A 22148-nucleotide genomic window follows, 5' to 3' on the forward strand; every position below is an offset into this window, starting at 1 on the left:
TGTCCTCGCGCCCAAGGATTACTACTTCCGCTCTAACATCTCCCCTAATTGCCTAATAGCATTGCAGCGAGAATACTGCCTGCATTAAGACACTTTCACATTAGCTAGCGTGATTGGAAATGTGATGACAACACGATATCAACAAATTAAGGCTTCCGTCGCTTAAATGGCGAAGGAGCACCACTTGTACTCTCCCAGATTTTAATACCAACAATTACAGCCAATTTATGGCGGAATTAGCAAATACACCTGTCATCCCCCGCATCAGTGATCCGGGGGATGACTATGAAAAGATAGTAGGAGACAGACACCCTACTAGGTATTAGGGAAACAACAGGTAGGAACTGTTGCACAAAAATAAAATGCTATTCAGATCAGTAAATGTTAGTTTTCTGTCGTATATTTGGGAATGCCAACAGCAATCCCACCTATTGAGGTCATTTAAACATGATAAGATATGCTACATATAGAACGTGAAACGTTATACAAATCACCTCCAGTTGTTAATCATTCGTGTTGCCTAATTGTGTAGCATATGCCTTGTTGTAAACGTTGATGTTGTTTATTTAAAAAAAAACACTGGTAATATGACAATATAAATAATAGTCTAACGGCTTAAAACAGTAGGATATATGTCTATAGTTTATATTCACTGGAAAGGGGACAAATGAAAGCAAGTTTGACTGAGGTGCAGGAGGGAAAGACTGCAGGGCTCCGGTGGGAAGGCTGTTTCAGCACCATGGCGAGCGACCCTCCCTCTCCGTCGTCACAATCATTAATCCATACACAACTAATTCCATTCTCCGCCCCACCGGCGTGCTATTGGCTGATTACAAATCAGTTTTATAATTTGCCACAGTCGCTCCACTTGGATAAATAGTAATCTACCTCCCTCTGAATAAATAGTAGGCTAATCTACCTGGCACCACTCACTGGCTGCCACACTGACGACCATTCTAGCGTTTGAGACTGAGGAGACGGAGGCAAGAAGTTTAGTGCTTCTCTTCCTTGGTTTGTTAGGGTGCACAGAAAATCAACACCACACGGACTCAATTGTGAAGGTGTTTTCAGAGATATAAGATGAATCTGAACTACACGTCCCCGGTGCCTCAGATGCCAGCCCAGAGGTCAACGTCGTTCTTCATCGAAGATATTTTATTACACAAACCAAAGCCCCTGAGAGAGGTATTCCACTTGCCGTTCTCAAGCTCTCTGGCTTCCAGGATGCCTCTCCTAGAATATGGATACCCACTGATGCCCACTCCGATACTAGCGCCTCACCCGCACCATCATCTACACAAGCCGGACCATCACCAGTATTTCTTCACGTCTGGTAAGTAGGAAGGCACTGGATTGGTTCATGCATTCAATGAAGCGAAGGCAGTTACAGAGTGCAAGAACAGCTAAGACAACGTCGACATTTCATTAGGCCTATAATAATTTAATTCCAAAAGGATGCTATTTCATAATGTTGGTGCATGTATAATTTCCATTTTAGTAGTCTACCAATCCTAACAGCCTGACAAAACGATGGAGTGGTCTTGGGCGTTTTGCAACAGGTACATTGGCCAATTCATGCGTAAAAGTTAGTGCAAAACGTGTTCGAATAAATCCAACTCAATCAGAAAAAAAATCATATTCTATTATATAATGTTGTGCTAAATATAACGAGGCCCTAAAGTAATATTCTACAGTGTGGAGAAATTGCATGGAGTACATTGAATTTAACTTAACAATTAAACTGTTAATATAATTGCAAAAGTTGTGTGGCAATTTCAATGTTGAATGACTTATATATTTCACAGGGATGCAAATGCCGGGGTTATTTCAGCATCATCCGGAGTTACCGGGCAAGCATTGCAGACGAAGGAAGGCGAGAACGGTCTTCTCGGATTCGCAATTATCTGGTCTGGAAAAGAGATTTGAGATACAACGGTACCTATCCACACCAGAACGAGTGGAGTTGGCAACAGCGTTAAGTCTCTCAGAAACCCAGGTAAGAAACCTAAACTACATCACACTAATCATACCTTTCGGGATGGTCGCATTGTGCTGCAAAGCAAGTTTATGAAATATTCCACCCTTGTCACACAGGTGAAAACATGGTTTCAAAACAGAAGGATGAAGCATAAAAAGCAACTGAGGAAAACACAAGACGACCAGAAAAATCCGAATGACATAGATAGATCCATGGAGAACTCAAGTGAGAGTGAACTCAACGAAAAAAACACAGATGATGTTAACAGTGGAATCGACCCAGACTCATACATGTTAGAGGAAAATGAGGACGATGTTGATATCGAGGATGATATTTGCTCGCCAGAACGTTCACTATAGTGCAAGTGGCAAGTTGTTTTAAAAACAAATAGCCATAACCCAGTGTAAATGTCAATATTGAATCGTGTATTTTAGGCTACATATGAAATATATTGCTTTTTTAAACAAATCAATGACAATAATGCAAAGTATTATTTATTCAAGCGTATATGCGTAATATGTCACTCACTACACATTCCCTTTAGGCTGTCTATATTTATATTTTCCGTGGCTGTGTAAAATGCATCATGTCAAACAATTGTACATAGGCCTACAAAATATAATCTGAAGCCATGTTCATTATTAGGATATTATTATCATTATTATTAATATCATTTTCGAATCAAACAAAAAACAGTCATTTTCATCTGAAGATAGTTTTTTGGTGAATGTTTGAAGCCACCAGTTATGCAGACGACTTACGTTTACCCATGCAGGACCAGTTGATTATTTTGGGAGACAATCTGTGAGAAAATACATTTGTATGTTCCTACTTTGATAAACAAAAACAATTTAGCTCTTAATTTCAGCATGTCACATTTTTACCCTTTTTTTTGCACTTTCGTTCTGGTAATCGAAGTATGTTGCAGCATATGCCTTTTGAAGTGTTATTGCTTTACTATTAAAACGTGCATGATAAACATAACTAATTGTTTAGCCTGTACCATTTATCATGTACATTTGCCGTTTTATTATTAGGCTAAGGGATTGCAGTTGCATTTTCCTATAAACTTGGATGAACTGACCAATGTTTCAATTTAATGCCATTAATACTTTAGTATTAGTTAGTTATTAGTCAATAAGTCAATCTTTATAGGACACTAGAGATTTAACTATTTGAATAGAATATTTGTATTTCATTGAAATAGTTTCTTGGAATACCTATCCATAACTCATTATATTTCGGAAGTATGCCGAACCCTACTTTTGAAAAGCAATTATAGCCAATGATTATTTCCTGGCAGTCCGATTCTACGACCTCTTTGTACTTTAATAATATTTCGAATAATGATCATTAATTAATAATAGCTACGAATGATGGTTATACGAATATTTTTAAGTAGCCTATTATTTTTGCATAGGCCTTTCGACATTCACATAGCCAACCTTAGGCTTACAGGAAATTCCCCGGCCGTATCGTGAGAGGTCAGCTGTAATAGCGTTTTACTAAAATAACCCACCTGCTTGAATAATCAGGGCCTCGTTTCCCAGTTTCGGTGTAATTTAAGAATTTCGATGATCGTAGGCTACCCAAGGCATCGTTATTTACGAGCCAAACAGTGTTTCCCAAACATGCACGTAGAGAAGCCGTTCGCTAAGTGCGTCATTAGACCATGTGTCGATATTGATAGGCTCGAAAGAAAAGTAGCGCTGCTCTCAGATCAGCTTTCTCCATTCAAATCTACCGTAACATTATAATTATTCAAAATTACCGACGAAGGATCAGCTCCTAGAGAAATATTACCACCTGTTGCTGCAAATATTGAGGTGGCTAATTATGCTTACCCAATACTAATGCACTAACTAACAGATTGGCATATCACTGCGCACATCTTGTCACACGTCATGAACCGTATTGAAGCTACAATTACAGACAGTAGCCTATTGACAAAATGTAACTCAATATGATTGAAATAGGCACATGTAGCCAATTTATCGTTTAACGAAGTCATGTCGGTTTTAATTTGAAGCATCGTTTAATCTTTCACTTTTTTTGTAACAAGTGCAAACACTGAGCTTTGTAATTGTAGCCAACTTAGTTCTGAGGTTATTGCGGTCAGTCAGGCAGATATAATAATCTTCATTCAATGTTTAGCGGAGATCTTCTGTAGATAAAGTGATGCAGAAGGGCAAAACAGCATCTAACGATGCACTTTGGCTGCTCTACGAATAGTCTGGATCACGTTACTAACAAATGCTATGTTAAACAGCTCGGCTACCAAAGATACATCGTAAGATCTTAGCAGTGGAGGAGATGTTAATCGGAGGCTATCTGTTAAATGTGCTCATGCTGTGGTAGACGCCTTGGTAGCTGGGACCCCGCTGTGGAATAAAATAAATACTTAATCATACAATAACAAATAGTTGTTGCATGTAAACGTAGAGCGGTAGCTATTCATAAACATTGTCATGACTTTTATTGAACTTGAGTTAGGCTATTATTGGTTACTGCTAGGCCTACTGGATCACCACATGTCTTGAAAGGAGCAGTAAGAGAAGACGCGCACAAAAGGCTGATGAGGCACACCAGCACCAGTGAGGGGATTCGAATAATCTGTCCCGGGCGTGTTTTGCACCGGATGAAAGTTGATTGCTTTCGTTTCGGAACGGGCTGCATCTCTGGCGTGAAAGTGCCCCCTTCAAAGCCCACGGCGTAATCGGCTCAAAACAAAAGTGACGTAATTAAGCACAATGATTCATGAGTAGGATTCTGTGTTTTCACATGCGAAAGTGATTGATTTTGATAAAAACGCTTTATCTGTCTTCCCAACGAAAACTAATCAGAAAATGAAAACAATCGTTTTATGGGAAAGAGATGTATGTTTCTGGACGATACCCAATGCTGCCTTGTTGACAACATGATCAATCTGTGCAGATTACTTTTCGATTTGGGAAAGGTGCTCCTCCCTCACAGGTTTTGCCCGTTCACGTCAAGGGCCATAGACCGATGCCCAGCGGCTCAGCATAATAGAATTCACCCACTGATTCAAGCAGCCGGCTCAAGAAAACATGGGTCTGTCACAAAAACATTGCGCTCAATGTAAGCTAATTTGGGACATTTGGAAAATTGGAATGCTAAGCTAAATGGAGACATTTGGACAGATATTTAACTCAAATACTGTGTGCACAATGTTGGGGAAATTACAAGTAAACCAACCATTGGTCTTTGCCTCTCCATGGTAGAATATGAATTGAGGCCACCAGCTCCAAACAAACAACATTTGACACCCAAGTCAGCTGATTTGTTCAGAGAATTTTATGAACATTTAAGGAATGTTGTAAAACATAATTATTTTCTGGAAGTAAGGAAAGATTTCAGGATAAAAGCAAGTAATTCAGAAGCCTTCAGTCCTGGAATTTTGTCAGCTTTTGCACACCACTGCCACACTTGAAAACAATATGCATTGATTCATGAAATCTTAGTGTGGCCCAGTAGGTCGATTTGATATTTTTGTATTATTAAAACTCTATATATAATTCATGGCTTGTGTTTTAAATGCTCAAGAGTGCAGTAAATGTGTACATTTTTTTGTTTGCAAAATATATTGTTCACAACAAGCTGTTATGTTACTAACTACTCTGCCCCTCAGTGACTGCCAGCAACAGCAGCTCCACGAGCACATAGGCTGTGCGAACATTGCTTGGATTGTTTGGCCGGATTTCATAGCATAAAATGTAACAGTCAAAGTAAATGCACGGTCCTTGGTCATTCACATGTGCGCTCATTCAGAACTTTTGGGTCTGATCTAGTCTCCCTCGCAATGAGTCTCTAGAGCCAGATGGCTTACTTCTGCACGTGAGGCTAGATCTGCGCTATCAGGTACCGATGGCGCTAAAGCAAAAAGCAAGGTGTAATTAACTTGTAAATAAACGATTATAACAGTCATTTAAGCCTGTCATAACCGTCATCTACATCCAACAAGAGTCAAAGGACAGAGGGATACACTAGCTTGAACCTTCTCATCGCGGATCTGGTAGGACAAAAAAGCATGAATGTGGCTGGTAAATTTGATGGTTTCCCCCGTGGTGTTCATTAGGTTATATTGTACTGTAGGTGGCAGGGTGACATTTTGTGTGGACTAAAACAGCATAAAACAGGGTGAATCACAAAGCATGATCAAATCAATTAGCCAGCTACAATCATTTTGAGAAATATTGAGAAATAATTTGGTCGATTTTTTTGGTCAAATAACCAGTTATCTAACTGATAAACAGCTAGAAAACTACAGCTAGCTGATGTTAGCTCCCATGCCAATTTCAAGTCTATCTAAACTAATATCTGTCTAACTCATAAATATTAAGCTATTTCAGAATGAAAGTTAACTGGCTAGCACATCATGCTTTGTGACATTATATTAGCTACCTATCCCCAGTTAGATCATGTGTTTTCACTTTTTGCATCTGCATGCTTGTTGCATTCTCCCTGGTGCACTCTTTCCTTTGTGAGCAGGCTGCTCATTCTAAATGTTATAATCAATCTGTTCCAAACAGTGGCAGCATGTGTAGGAGGGGGTCATTCTGTTTTTGACATAAACAAGTGAATTCATTGTATTTATGCTGTTGTTCAAATGCATCATATTCTGTCATGCATCCATTCTTGACCCCCGCCATGATCATTTTAATTTAAAACAATCGCAGTAAGGTACTTAACTGTTACCCAGAAAGGATTTGATATTGAGATTTTAAAAAATGGCTGCGTTGGACCTTAAACAGAAAAGGATTGGGACAAATTAGGCTAAGGGATTTGATAGCGCTTCATTGTATAATGAATGATACACAGAGATGTTACAGTAATAACACATAGCATGTTTTAATCAAAACACAACAGTAATTGTTGGGAGTTTTAAATCACAATATTGAAAATAATGTCCATGTTTTGGTGAAAGTAACTCCTTCGTAACACACCCATTTTTCATTTTCTCTGAATATGATAAGGATCAGTAGGGCCTTTGGCCCATTGAATTGGTTTGTTGTTTGTACACATTCTTAGAAGATACTCACCTTAGATAATAATCACTAATAGCATGCAAACACTACCCTTTAGGCCTACAGGTGAGTAAACATAGAAATATAATGATTTACATTTGAGTAACTACACCAATTTCTTCTGCTATGGCAATGAGTGCTACATTTTTCTTTAGGTATCACCTCTAGTAGAAACATACTTTCTTATCCATTTTCTTTTCAGACAATTTGCCTTTTAACCCAAACCCCAGAGAAGCACAAACACCTACACCAAGGAGTTGCATGCCAGGGTCTGCCCCTGGAGCAGATTATGTTAGGTGCTTTGCTCAAGTGTGCAATGGCTTTCCGCATGCCACTTGCCACAAGATTTTCCTATCAGACTTGGGATTTGAACTGGCGACCCTTCGGTTGCTGCACCGCCTCTCTAACCTCTAGATGACCTGGCACACCCAAAGTAGTAGTGTAACAAGAGTGAGTGGGTGGATTCCAATCCATAGAGGTCATCCCTGAGACCAAAAACCTAATCATGGAGAACCTGGCCAGAGCACTGCCAGGGGACCACTGGGAACACATTGGTTTGATCAGAACGTAATGGAACTTCAATGGTCATTGTTCATAGCTCAATTAGTGAACTGTGATCATCTATAGCAGGCATGGGCAACTTTGATGGCCACAAAAATCTGAACTCATCATGAGGGGCCGCAGTGTCTAGCGGGTCTGTGTACCCACATCTATACCCACACTTGCAGTCAGAGCCGGCCTTAGCCTTCTGGGCCTTAGCCTTTAAAAGCATGCACATGTGTACACACCATACCCACACACACACGTACGCACTCACACGCACACAGGCCAAAATCATCAATACCAGCTATTATTTAATTTATTCAGTCATTTAAATGTGCACCAGGAGGCAGCTCCCCATCAATTTAGAAGGTTTACATTAACAGGCTCATCCAAACAGGATACACAGCACTCTCCCGCCCTTTGAAAAGCAAATCATGTCGTTTTCAAAACGTGATGCAGATTTACAGAGAAAATAAAAAGCGTTGAAGAGAATAGGCTGTGCGGAAGGTGATCAATTAAAAGATTAAGCGTTTTGCAACACATGGATGCATCTGCATTTGGGCCTAATAGTGGGGCCATCAGCTCATTTTCAGGGGCCTGCCGCCTACTTAGGCGCTGTCCTCACATCAAAGCGTGCGCGTCTGCCCCGGCTATTCCAATCGGCAGAAAGGGATGCTAATTTAGCCCCCTTCATGTGTGGTGGTGAGAGACTCCTTCAATTAACTGGATTTCTATGGCAAAAGAGGGGTGGGGGGGAAAGATGCAAAGAGAGTTGGTCTGGATAGGCAGTGTTTCTCATTAATTCAAAAGGTCCGGTATTTATTATTACCCCCACGCATCTGAGGCTTAAACACTAAAAACACAGTGCATCAAAGACGCCATGATGGGTTAAATAGAGACTATAATCAAATTAAAATATTACATAGGAGTAAATAGCTCTTTTATAATGATCTGACGGTTCTATTAAAGAAATGGGGGGTGCTTGAGATTTGTTTTATTGGTGGGAAAATTATCACTAGTTTACGGAGCCCTAATCAGGTGGGCTTCAAAGGGTCATCTTTGTTTGACTCATTTGTATCTGGAAGTAGAGACTGGGGGATACAGGGAGAAAATAATCAGGCACAGAACAAAAAGAGCAGATTATTTCAGATTAACAGCAGCAACCAGGTGCGTGAGAGGGTGAAAGGGGGCAAATTGGAAATGTGGATAAAATGCCAACGTGTGAATTACCGACTAGTACCCCCCAAAAATGAGACAATATAGCCCGCAGTACCAAAAGCTTTCCAATTTAATGATGTATTGTTGAATTTACAAAGGATGTTTCAATGTCGAGTGCTATCAAAACAAACAAAAAAAAGAGAAAAGGCGGAGAGCACCATGTTTTTAGTGTTTCCATAAGTGTCCTTTGTCATTATGACAACAATTTGACCATTAGATCTCTACCAATGGTCTAGCCATGGTCTTTGTACTCAGTTGCCGATTCCTTGTCATCAAACAACCTACACAAAGCTTTAGAAGGTGTACATGTTCTCTCAGATTGTATATAGTATTGTACTATTAACACTGTATGTGTAGTATTGTACAACAACAAACCATATGTGTTATGCCTGAATTGACTTGAGCAGCTGTATTAAACATTTTCAGGTCATGTGCACTCAAGTCATGACTCATGAGCAATTGTAAGGAATATTAGCAGAGAGATATTCAAGGAATTGTGGAATCATTGTCAATAGCAAGAGCATTATTTATCTGAAATGTGTACAAACATTTGCATATTATTCAAACTTCAATAAGGTATATTAATATATAGTCCATATACTGCCTTTCCCCAAAAGTTAAATGGCCATGTCAGCTGTAAGGGGAAACCTGTTGTTGCGTGACTCCAGTGTGTTGTAAAGTAACTGGGCCGGCGTAGTGTCAGATGGTGTGCACCACCTTGAAGTGGGCCACGGTCTGTTTCTCCTGCTCTCGCCGTTTCCTCAGGGCCTCCAGTGTGGCCAGCTGGGATATGTCGAAGCCCTCCAGGAGGCGAGTGTGGCCCCTGGGGCCCTCCTGGGCCCACTCTGGCTCTCTGGTCTTGGTCTGCTGAGGCAGGGGCGCCACCTTGGGCCACAGGATGCACCTGGCATACTCCAGGGCCTGAAACACAATGGAAATAAAGGTAACATTTGATTTATCACTGACAGGTATAATGACGATGCAGTATAATACCATTATAATTGATTGTAAGACTGTATGGTGCTCTTATAATTTCCTATATCAGGCCCATTGACTAAATAACAGCCACCTTGAGTCAATTGAACATTTGCTATAAAGACTTAAGATGACAGAAAAGCTCATGCTTATAGCAAGTAATAAAGCATTATACCTGTAGGCTTTAAGTAAAGTGTTACAGAAGAATAGTTTGGAGATGAAGAGCTGCAAGAGCTGATAAACAACTAGGCTTTCATATGGCTGAGTGAACTTGACGATTCAACTTTGCGACAGAATGTTGACGTGTCCGTAATCGTTCTCAGACTCACAATCTCAGTGCATGGGGATTTAATTGTTATAGGTGCCAGTCAAAAGTCTGGACACACCTACTCATTCCAGGGTTTTTGTTTATTTTCAATACTTTTTTACATTGTAGAATAATAGTGAAGACATCAAAACTATGAAATAACACATGGAATCATGTTAAACAAATCAAAATATATTTTATATTTGAGATTATTCAAAGTAGCCACTCGTTGTCTTGACAGCTTTTCCCAATCTTGGCATTCTCTCAACCAGCTTCATGAGGTAGTCCCCTGGAATGTATTCCAATTAGCAGGTGTGCCTTGTTAATTTGTGGAATTTCTTTATTTCTTAATGTGTTTGAGCCAATCAGTTGTGTTATGACAAAGTACGGATGGTTTACAGAAAATAGCCCTATTTGGTAAAATACTAAGTCCATATTATGGCAAGAACACTTCAAATAAGCAAAGACAAACGACAGTCCATCATTACTTTAAGACATGAAGGTCAGTTAATACGGAACATTTCAAGAACTTTGAAAGTTTCTTCAAGTGCAGTCGCAAAAACCATCAAGCGCTATGATGAAACTGGCTCTCATGAGGACTGCCACAGGAAAGGAAGACCCAGAGTTACCTCTGCTGCAAAGGATAAGTTCATTAGAGTTAACTGCACCTCAGATTGCAGCCCAAATAAATGCTTCAAGTAACATACACATCACAACATCAACTGTTCAGAGGAGACTGAATGAATCAGGCATTCATGGTCGAATTACTGCAGAGAAACTACTACTAAAGGACACCAATAAGAATATTTTTATTTAACTAGGCAAGTCAGTTAAGAACAAATTCTTATTTACAATGATAGCCTACCAGAGAACAGTGGGTTAACTGCGTTGTTCAGACTTTTACCTTGTCATCTCTGGGATTTGATCCAGACAACCTTTTAGTTACTGACCCAATGCTCTAACCACTAGGCTACCTGCTGCCCCAAGAAGTGACTTGCGTGGGCCAAGAAACACAAACAATTGGCATTAGACTGGTGGAAATCTATCCTTTGGTCTGATGAGTCCAAACTTTAGATTTTTGGTTCCAACTGCCGTGTCTTTGTGAGACTATTTGTGAACGGATGATCTCCGCATGAGTGGTTCCCACCTTGAAGCATGGAGGAGGTGTTATGGTGTGGGAGTGCTTTGCTAGTGACACTGTCAGTGATTTATTTAGATTTCAAGGCACACTTAACCAGCATAGCTACCACAGCATTTTCAGCGATACGCCATCCCATCTAGTTTGCGCTTAGTGGTACTACAATTTGTTTTTTTCAACAGGACACTGACCCCAAAACACCTCCAGGCTGTGTAAGGGCTATTTGACCAAGGAGAGTGATGGAGTGCTGCAACAGATGACCTGGCCTCCACAATCACCCGACCTCAACCGAATTGAGATGGTTTGGGATGACTTAGACCGCAGAATGAAGAAAAAGCAGCTAACAAGTGCTCAGCATATGTGGGAACTCCTTCAGGACTGTTGAAAAAAGCATTCCTCATGAAGCTGGTTGAGAGAATTTCAAGGCAAAGAGTGGCTACTTTGAAGAATCTCAAATATAAAATATATTTTGATTTGTTTAAAACCTCTAAGGGATCGGTGTCCCTAATCCGGGACGGTTGTTGCTCAATACGCGATAATGTGACTAGAATGACGTGGTAAACAACAGACAATTCCAGGACATAGACATAACGTATATGGGCAAAAAGCTCCCGAGAGGCGCAGCATTCTAAGGCAATGCATCTCAGCGCTAGAGGCGTCACTACAGGCCCTGGTTAAATTCCAGGCTGTACCACAACTGGAATCACAATTGGCCCAGCGTCGTCCGGGTTAGGGTAGGTTGTCATTGTAAATAAGAATTTGTTCTTAACTAACTTTCCTAGTAAAATAAAAAATAAAAGCTTAAATTCTTGTTAATCTAACTGCAGTGTCCAATTTACAGTAGCTGTTACAACAAAAAAATACCATGCTATTGTTTGAGTGCACAACAACGAAACGCTTTTATCACGGCAACTGGTTTGCTACATTTACCTCTGAAGGTAAATAATGTACTTACTTTCAGTAATCTTGCTCTGATTTATCATCCTGAGGTCCCAGAGATAAAATGTAGCATAGTTTTGTTTGAAAAAAATCTAGTTTTATATTCAAATGTTGGAACTGGGTTCTACAGTTTGACCCCACTGCTGGCTCCACCCGCTCCCGCCATCTAGATGTGTGGAGGTTAGTGTCTTTTCTGTAGGAAAGCTAATGATCCATCATGTATGACACTTCTGGAGGTGTAAACGTACATTTTTTATTACCATAGCATTTTTGTATGTTCTCTATAGTTGGGCTCCTAAGTGGCGCAGCAGTCTAAGGTAATGCATCTCAGTGCTAGAGTCGTCACTACAGACTCTGGTTTGATTCTTGGCTGTATCACAACTAGTCGTGATTGGGAGTCCCATAGGGCGGGAGTCCCATAGGGCGGTACACTCACTGGAGAGACGCTATCGGAGTCGGTGCAGCCAGTTGGTTTCTCCACACATCGCGCCGACAGAAACAAACATCTTTCTGGTAAGAAGAGGGGCGGGGGCGTATGCCTTATGGCTAACGAGACGTGGTGTGGTCACAAAAGCATACAGGAACTCAAGTCCTTCTGTTCACCTGATTTAGAATTCCTCACAATCAAATGTCGACCGCATTATCTACCAAGGGAATTCTCTTCGATTATTATCACAGCCGTATATATTCCCCCCCAAGCAGACACATCGATGGCTCTGAACAAACTTTATTTGACTCTTTGCAAACTGGAATCCATACATCCTGAGGCTGCATTCATTGTAGCTGGGGATTTTAACAAGGCTAATCTGAAAACAAGACTCCCTAAATTGTATCAGCATATCGATTGCGCAACCAGGGCTGGCAAAACCTTGGATCACTGCTATTCTAACTTCCGCGACGCATATAAGGCCCTGCCCCGCCCCCCTTTTGGAAAAGCTGACCACGACTCCATTTTGTTGATCCCTGCCTACAGACAGAAACTAAAACAAGAAGCTCCCACGCTGAGGTCTGTTCAACGCTGGTCCGACCAATCTGATTCTACACTCCAAGACTGCTTCCATCACGTGGACTGGGATATGTTTCGTATTGTGTCAGACAACAACATTGACGAATACGCTGATTCGGTGTGCGAGTTCATTAGAACGTGCGTTGAAGATGTCGTTCCCATAGCAACGATTAAAACATTCCCGAACCAGAAACTGTGGATTGATGGCAGCATTCGCGTGAAACTGAAAGCGCAAACCACTGCTTTTAATCAGGGCAAGGTGACCGGAAACATGACCGAATAAAAACAGTGTAGCTGTTCCCTCCGCAAGGCAATCAAACAAGCTAAGCGTCAGTATAGAGACAAAGTAGAATCTCAATTCAACGGCTCAGACACAAGAGGTATGTGGCAGGGTCTACAGTCAATCACGGATTACAAAAAGAAAACCAGCCCCGTCACGGACCAGGATGTCTTGCTCCCAGGCAGACTAAATAACTTTTTTGCCCGATTTGAGGACAATACAGTGCCACTGACACGGCCTGCAACCAAAACATGTGGCCTCTCCTTCACTGCAGCCGAGGTGAGTAAAACGTTTAAACGTGTTAACCCTCGAAAGGCTGCAGGCCCAGACGGCATCCCCAGCCGCGCCCTCAGAGCATGCGCAGACCAGCTGGCTGGTGTGTTTACGGACATATTCAATCAATCCCTATCCCAGTCTGCTGTTCCCACATGCTTCAAGGGGGCCACCATTGTTTCTGTTCCCAAGAAAGCTAAGGTAACTGAGCTAAACGACTAGCTAGCACTCACTTCCGTCATCATGAAGTGCTTTGAGAGACTAGTCAAGGACCATATCACCTCCACCCTACCTGACACTCTAGACCCACTCCAATTTGCTTACCGCCCAAATAGGTCCACAGACGATGCAATCTCAACCACACTGCACACTGCCCTAACCCATCTGGACAAGAGGAATACCTATGTGAGAATGCTGTTCATCGACTACAGCTCGGCATTTAACACCATAGTATCCTCCAAGCTCGTCATCAAGCTCGAGACCCTGGGTCTCGACCCCGCCCTGTGCAACTGGGTACTGGACTTCCTGACGGGCCGCCCCCAGGTGGTGAGGGTAGGCAACAACATCTCCACCCCGCTGATCCTCAAAACTGGGGCCCCACAAGGGTGCGTTCTGAGCCCTCTCCAGTACTCCCTGTTCACCCACGACTGCTTGGCCACGCACGCCTCCAACTCAATCATCAAGTTTGCGGACGACACAACAGTGGTAGGCTTGATTACCAACAACGACGAGACGGCCTACAGGGAGGAGGTGAGGGCCCTCGGAGTGTGGTGTCAGGAAAATAACCTCACACTCAACATCAACAAAACTAAGGAGATGATTGTGGACTTCAGGAAACAGCAGAGGGAACACCCCCCTATCCACATCGATGGAACAGTAGTGGAGAGGGTAGCAAGTTTTAAGTTCCTCGGCATACACATCACAGACAAACTGAATTGGTCCACCCACACAGACAGCATCGTGAAGAAGGCGCAGCAGCGCCTCTTCTACCTCAGGAGGCTGAAGAAATTCGGGCTTGTCACCAAAAGCACTCACAAACTTCTACAGATGCACAATCGAGAGCATCCTGGCGGGCTGTATCACCGCCTGGTACGGCAACTGCTCCGCCCACAACCGTAAGGCTCTCCAGAGGGTAGTGAGGTCTGCACAACGTATCACCGGGGGCAAACTACCTGCCCTCCAGGACACCTACACCACCCGATGTTACAGGAAGGCCATAAAGATCATCAAGGACAACAACCACCCGAGCCACTGCCTGTTCACCCCGCTATCATCCAGAAGGCGAGGTCAGTACAGGTGCATCAAAGCTGGGACCGAGAGACTGAAAAACAGCTTCTATCTCAAGGCCATCAGACTGTTAAACAGCCACCACTAACATTGAGTGGCTGCTGCCAACACACTGACTCAACTCCAGCCACTTTAATAATGGGAATTGATGGGAAATGATGTAAAATATATCACTAGCCACTTTAAACAATGCTACCTAATATAATGTTTACATACCATACATTATTCATCTCATATGTATATATACTCATATATACTGTACTCTATATCATCTACTGCATTTTTATGTAACACATGTATCACTAGCCACTTGAACTATGCCACTTTGTTTACATACTCATCTCATATGTATATACTGTACTCAATACCATCTACTGTATCTTGCCTATGCCGCTCTGTACCATCACTCATTCATATATCTTTATGTACATATTCTTTATCCCCTTACACTTGTGTGTATAAGACAGTAGTTTTGGAATTGGTAGAAGATTACTTGTTGGTTATTACTGCATTGTCGGCACTAGAAGCACAAGTATTTCGCTACACTCGCATTAACATCTGCTAACCATGTGTATGTGACAAATAAAATATGATTTGATTTGACAATTGGCCCACCATCATCCGGGTTAGGGTTTGGCCGGGGTAGGCCGTCATTATAAATAATATTTCGTTCTTAACTGACTTGCCTAGTTACATTTTTTATATTTTTATGTACTTGAAAATGTATAAATTGACCAATTTCTCACATTTGGGCAAACTCCTGGCAGACCTGATACAAAATGTTGTGTAGTGTTGTAATTCTTCACTGGATTAGTATGAAACTTTGCACACACACTGCTGCTATCTTGTGGACAACATCTAAATTACACCTAAAATCCTATCTGAATGTATGGCCTTTCTCTTGCATTTCAAAGATGATTTTTTGTTGTTGAAAAAGCATGTTTATTTGTTTGTGTTATCTTTTACGATATCTAATGTGTTTTATTCTCCTACATTAATTTCACATTTCCACAAACTTCAAAGTGTTTCCTTTCAAATGGTATCAAGAATATGTATATACATGCTTCAGGTCCTGAGCTACAGGCAGTTAGATTTGGGTACGTCATTTTAGGTGAACATTTTTTAAAAAGGGGCCGATCATTAAGGGTAATGTTGGTTACTACATGATTCCATATGTGTTATTTCATAGTTTTGATGTCTTCACTTTTATTCCATAATGTAGAAAATAAGAAAAAAAAATAAAGAAAAACCCTTGAATGAGCAGGTGTGTCCAAACTTTTGACTGGTACTGTATATAACTAAAAGTGGGGACTGGAGTTGCAATACACTGAAGCTGACAGATGATGGACAAATTGACTGAGGAAACTGGGATGAGATGGATGAACTTGTTATGAAGCAATGTACTCTCTCTTTCTGTTTGTTTTTTCTTTCTTTAACTCTCTCTCTCTGTCTGTCTCTGTCTCTTCACCTCTAAGTCATTTTCTCTCTCACCCCCACTCTCTATCTCTCTCTCTCTCTCTCTCTGATTCTCTCTCGGTCTCTCTCTCTGTTACCTTCCTTCTGGGAACCATGTTGTCCTTGTTGTCACTGCCCAATGGGTTCTTGGCGTCCGGCAAAAGGTAATCCTACTTATCTTCTTGTTCTGCTCACGGATCACATTTGAATACAGCTTCTGTCGTCTCATTTTCTTGTCCTGGGCCATGTTGTGAAAGAACAGAGAGCGAGAGCAGAGGGGGAGATTACAAAAGAGTGGGTTTAATTAACTGAGCCATTTCTCCCTTAAGGCCCTATTCTCTTTGTGTATACCTTGGCGGAGCCTCTCCACACCGCCCGACAAAACCAAATACAACAAACCATTCAGCGGGCCTATCAACATTTACACATATCATTCACTAATAGGGCCGGCCCTAGAGACAGAGGTAGCCTCAATCTAGTGCAAATTGGCCATACATGCTCACTTTTTACTCTCAGGGATTAACAAAAGATACATCAGACCCCAAATACCACTCAACCTTCCAGGGATACTCTCATTTGCTTTGTAAATCCAATTTAATCTGTTCAGAATGAGGCAAGTCATTAATGAGAAACAGGGACAGAGGGGCGGGGGATAATGGAAGCACAAAGAGACTATTGAAGATCATCAGCCAAATAAAATTAACTGGGTAAATGGATTTATGGGTAGTCATTGCTGTTGTCTGTTTTATAACTACCTTCATTGTTGTTTTATTAAAACAAACACTTATTGTTGAAGTGTTAAAGTTAAATATGTGTTTCAAGTTATACGTGTTAAAAGTAATAATTTCTTCAAATGTTCAATTTAAGATTGCTGAATGAAGTAAAGCATAGTGTACAGGATTGCTGGAAGCCACACGACCATATTATTATGATGGTATGGCTACTGCATATAAGGTGGGAAGAGGCACATTGTAAGTTCTGTGGCGGTGTAATCAGGCCCAAGGCAGCCAAGATTCACGTCCTGAAACAGCTGCTTGTAGTCCTTTAGGGAGGAGGCCTAAGACAATACATGTACACACACACACACACACACACACACACACAGGTAAATGCTAAATATTTGTCACGACCTGACCATAGAGAGCCATCGGTTCTCTATGGTGTTTAGGTCAGAATGTGACTGGGGGATTATCTAGTTTATAGATTTCTAGGTTGGTGGTTTGTGTGGTTCCCAATTAGAGGCAGATGGTAATCGTAGCCTCTAATTGGGGATCATATTTAGGTAGGCTTTTTCCCCATCTGCATTAGTGGGATGTTGTTTGAGTTAGTGTGTATGGGCACTACGTCCTCACGGTCTTTGTAAGTTTTGTTATTTTGTTTCGTTCGTTTCACTTAAATATGTGGAATTATACTCACGCTGCGTCTTGGTCCGCTCATTTCCAAGATCGTGACAGAATATCCCACCAGCAAAGGACCAAGCAGCGTGAAAATGAGGTAAGGAAGTTTTGGACTTGGGAGGACATGAGACCCTTCCTTGGCGGGAGTCGCCAAGGAGCATGGACGGACAGCGACGACACCGGGGACCACAGCCACAGAAACCCCAAGATGTTTTGGGGGAGGGGGCACATGGAGCTGGCGGTCGAGCAGAGGAGGGTGCCAGAGCCTGTTTGGGAGTCGGAGGAGGAATTTGATGAAAGATTCTGGAGAGAGGTGGTAGCGATGAGAATGCTGCCGTACAGGCGTGCTGAAGAGCGTGACACGAGTCCGGTACCATCTGCACCGGTTTCACGCATCTGGCCTCCAGTGCGCCTTCCCAGTCCGGTACGTCCTGTGTCAGCTTCCTGCGCTCGCCCTGAAGTGCGCCTCCCCAGTCCGGTACGTCCTGTGCCTGCTCCTCGCACTTGCCCTGAAGTGCGTGTAACCAGTCCGGTGCCACCTGTACCGGCTCCACGCACTAGGCCTCCAGTGCGCATTCACAGTCCAGAGCTTCCGGCGACAGTTTACAGTCCAGAGCTTCCGGCGACGGTTCCCGGTCCTGAACCTCCCGGCGACTGTCCACGTTCCAGAACCTTCCGGTGATGGTCCACAGTCCGGAATCTCCCGGCGACGGTCCCGGAGCTTCCAGGCAAGGCGTCCAGTCCTGTTCCAGGGTGGGAGCCTTCCTCTGCGCTGATGCCCAATCCAGGCACGGCGGCCAACCTCGCTCCATGGCCGGAGCCTTCCTCGGCGCCGGTGCCCAGTCCGGGTGCGGCGTCCAACCTAGCTCCATGGCCGTGGTTCTACTCTGCGCCGATGCCCAGTCCGGGCACGGCGTTCTACCTGGCTCCATGGCCGGACCCGTGGTCTGGCCGGGGGCAAAGACCCGCACCGGAGCCGCCACCGACACTAGTCACCCCCCCCTACCCTCCCCATTTGGTTTCAGGTTTTGGGGCCGGAGTCCGCACCTTTGGGGGGGATACTGTCACACCCTGACCATAGAGAGCCCTCGGTTCTCTATGGTGTTTAGATCAGAGCGTGACTGGGGGGGTTATCTAGTTTATAGATTTCTAAGTTGGTGGTTTGTGTGGTTCCCAAATAGAGGCAGATGGTAATCGTTGCCTCTAATTGGGGATCATATTTAGGTAGGCTTTTTCCCCACCTGCATTTGTGGGATGTTGTTTGTGTTAGTGTGTTTGGGCACTACATCCTCACGGTCTTTGTAAGTTTTGTTATTTTGTTTTGTTAGTTTCATTTAAATATGTGGAATTATACTCACGCTGCGCCTTGGTCCGCTCATTTCCAAGATTGTGACAATATTACTAGAGTATAGTTATTATACAGGCAGGTGATGAGAAACACACACATACATTAGACTTGGTTCCGGAAAAGATGCCTGCCTAAGTAGAAAAATATAACATTTTTCCTTTACACTGGTCACTCCTAAGTGCCTGTATGTTTGGGTCTTTTAGTATAAAGAGGGAGTGTGTATTGCACCCTGGGGAGTGGAGTCCAAGGGACAGGTTGACAGAGATGCTCTCTCTCTTAGGCAGAGAGAGAGGGTAAGCGCCTTAATCCGCTATGTACGTCTGAGGTGCACTCGAGAAGCAATCCACAAGCTGCCCCAGACAATAGGAGACTAATCATTCCAGATCAGACTGGCTCCTTTTAGGGGCTCAGGCCACTTTGGAATTAGCCATTGGTCATGGACACTGTGGGACGGCTTCTTGTTTTGTTTTTATCTTTCTTTCTTTTCAACCCCCTCCCCACCCTCATCCGCTTTCACTTTTGTGATACCCTCCACATTGGGGTGTTTTACAAATCTACCCTGTAATCTTGTCAGATGATGGTGAACATGGCAAAGTGGGGATACATGGAGAGAAAAGGGGCAGGCGGAGAGGCTAGTGGCAATTGTGGTGTAAAATGACCTCTAAATACACATACACTGATGGGTTAGAGAAAAAAAACTAGTCAGATCCAAACTTGGCAAACGTAACCATCGTAAGAGCATCAATTACCTATCGATATCCTTTCATACACTGGCCCGTACTACTATCACTGGGTTTCCAATCTATGCTTAAAATATGGTAATGTGATAAAATAAATTTTCTCTAACTAATTGGTACCTTAACTATCAGTAGAGTATCTATTTACGTTAGCTACCTACTAAATAAAAAATAGTAGGTTACGTTATAACATTAACTGAGTGTTTTGTCTTCAAGTGAATATCTACTACTGTATGTGGATGTCTGCAGTCTGTGCTAAACTACCTTACGGGGCTGACTTTCTCTGTTCATCAGTGGAACACACCTGCTGGTGAATGACAAAGAGGCCGTCATTACATGCAAATGGACGTCTTTGCCTCACTTGCTCTCTTTTATTCACCTTATTTTCTAACAACTGGATTCCGGCCTGTGAGGGGGTTAAATCTGGACAGCGGGTGGTTTGATTTAAAAAATTAAACCACTGTGGGGGGAGGACAAACTCAATATACTTTAAAATGACTAAAACCAAATCGACTGTGTCCAGCTCGCTAATAATCACCTAAATTAAAGCTAGACAGTCAGGGAGTATCAAAAATACCAAAAAGGAAGGATAGTGGAAAATCTTTATGACGGCAAAGAAATATAACTCATTTTCAGTGCGCACTGAAACACTACAAGAACATTACGTGTCCCTGATTTATTCCACTGCAGTAAAAGGTTTAAGTGCATCTTACAGGAATTAGACAATTAACCTGCTGTTTTGCATTCGTTGCCACTAAAGGGCCCCTCCTTTAGTAGTTCCGTTTGTAAAGGAGAATGTGAGGATATCATCTATCGTCAAAGCACATTGTTTGTGTGACTTGTGTGACTGATTATGCCCTTTGAGATTAGGCAAATGGCTGTTGTGTACTGTAATTAGCCCAGTAACCATATTGAGAAATGTAACAATAGCCTGGCTAGTTAGTGTGGCAATTACAGATTAACACACACACACCTTGTAAGTGACTCTCTCATTTCAATTGTTTCTCTCTACTCATCTGTGCTAGGTCGCCCTCAGAGCTGCTTCTCTGCATGGAGGTAAATCTCTTTGCGGTTCTGTCACTGCCCAGCTCCCATCATTGTTTTACCTATAGAGGGCAGCACTGTGTAGGAGCCGGAGGAGCATTGCGTCTAGGAGGTGCAAGTAGACGTGTGACCATCCTCATCATCATACTGCATGACAATGCGGTTTTCACTGTGCCATGGGGCGTTCTCTTGGTGCCAGAGGTGCAGTGGTTCTCTGCTGCCTTGGGAGAAAGGTGCATCCCTTGGAAGTCCTACTTGCAGCGAGAGCCCCAACCTGGGCTTGGTGGAGACACATCAGCCTGTGGAACCAAAGCGAGCTGTGCCCAACCGTCATGGTGGAAGGAGTGAGTGCTTGGGTGGGTGGGAGTCAGGTTTGACGAGGATGGCGTTCCTAAGCGGTACGTTAGCATTAGGCCTGTATCCATCTGTAGACTGGGGCTTCCATTGGGGCCCAGGACCGCTACAGGGTGAGGTTATGGTAATTACCACGTCCTGGTGACTGTTGCAGGAAAGGGAGAGGTGTTGAGGTTGATGTTGAGGTGAACGGTGGGGGGCTGTCTTAAGGATATGCGTTGGCACATGTGTGGCCAGTCTCCAGTATGCTAGACTGGAAAGTCTGTGCCACTGTGCTTGGAGGCGGGGTTAATGCTGTGGTTAGTGGTGAGAGTAAGAGTTGGGGTGGGAGTAGGAGTGGGAGTGAGCCTGGATCCTGGCTATGGGTCTAGGGATGTCAGTGGGGGGGCTCAGGTAGCAGTCTCTCTGTCTGGCTTTGCCCACCTGAGTATGGGATTGACTGTCCACTGAGCTTTATTGTCTTAGGAGATCTGAGTAACCTGTGAGTAGGGGTTGTAAAAAAACAGAACACATGTGGAATAACATCACAGTAACCAATAGGCTAACAGCGATATGATCAGCTCAACATCGACAATAATGAAAAAACAAAGTACTAGTTCAGGGTTAGGTCAATATCAATGAAATGGAAATGGAAATAACGCTTGATCAATGAGTCTTACAGTCTGAAATGCATCTAAGAAGGACCCTATCTGACCAAGGAAAATATGGTAATAATAACCAAATATTTCAAGAACCAGGAGGATTCCAATGTACTGGACACTTTCTTTAATTGATAAACAACCTCAATGTACTTCACATGATGGAGAAAAAACAAAAAGTACTTA

At 42.8% G+C, this 22148-nt stretch overlaps 2 protein-coding genes across 2 annotated transcripts; one reads left to right on the top strand and one right to left on the bottom strand.

Annotated features, from left to right (window-relative positions):
- The first annotated feature begins 927 nt into the window (after window positions 1-927).
- Window positions 928-5507, top strand: bsx (brain specific homeobox). The gene is made up of 3 exons (XM_021623820.3): window positions 928-1333; window positions 1806-1996; window positions 2095-5507. Exons 1-3 carry the CDS (start codon window positions 1081-1083, stop codon window positions 2335-2337), a joined length of 687 nt encoding a protein of 228 aa, XP_021479495.1. The 5' UTR covers window positions 928-1080; the 3' UTR covers window positions 2338-5507.
- Window positions 5508-9395: 3888 nt separating this feature from the next.
- On the bottom strand, window positions 9396-21641 carry jhy (junctional cadherin complex regulator). Its single transcript, XM_090192539.1, is given in 10 exon segments — window positions 9396-9705; window positions 16543-16607; window positions 16610-16681; window positions 17414-17501; window positions 20900-20917; window positions 20919-21015; window positions 21017-21224; window positions 21227-21329; window positions 21331-21479; window positions 21482-21641. Coding segments are annotated over 10 exon segments (1092 nt in total). The 5' UTR covers window positions 21552-21641; the 3' UTR covers window positions 9396-9483.
- Window positions 21642-22148: the final 507 nt, after the last annotated feature.

This window comes from Oncorhynchus mykiss, chromosome 12, assembly GCF_057628025.1.
Source record: "Oncorhynchus mykiss isolate SJ-2025 chromosome 12, ASM5762802v1, whole genome shotgun sequence".
Classification (NCBI taxonomy): Eukaryota; Metazoa; Chordata; class Actinopteri; order Salmoniformes; family Salmonidae; genus Oncorhynchus; species Oncorhynchus mykiss.

Excerpts from the sequence above, each read along its gene's own strand:
- bsx (XM_021623820.3), top strand. The coding sequence starts at position 1,081 with ATGAATCTGAACTACACGTCCCCGGTGCCTCAGATGCCAGCCCAGAGG. Across the intron at positions 1,334-1,805 it reads CCAGTATTTCTTCACGTCTG|GGATGCAAATGCCGGGGTTA; the intron begins GTAAGTAGGAAG and ends TATATTTCACAG. Across the intron at positions 1,997-2,094 it reads TAAGTCTCTCAGAAACCCAG|GTGAAAACATGGTTTCAAAA; the intron begins GTAAGAAACCTA and ends CTTGTCACACAG.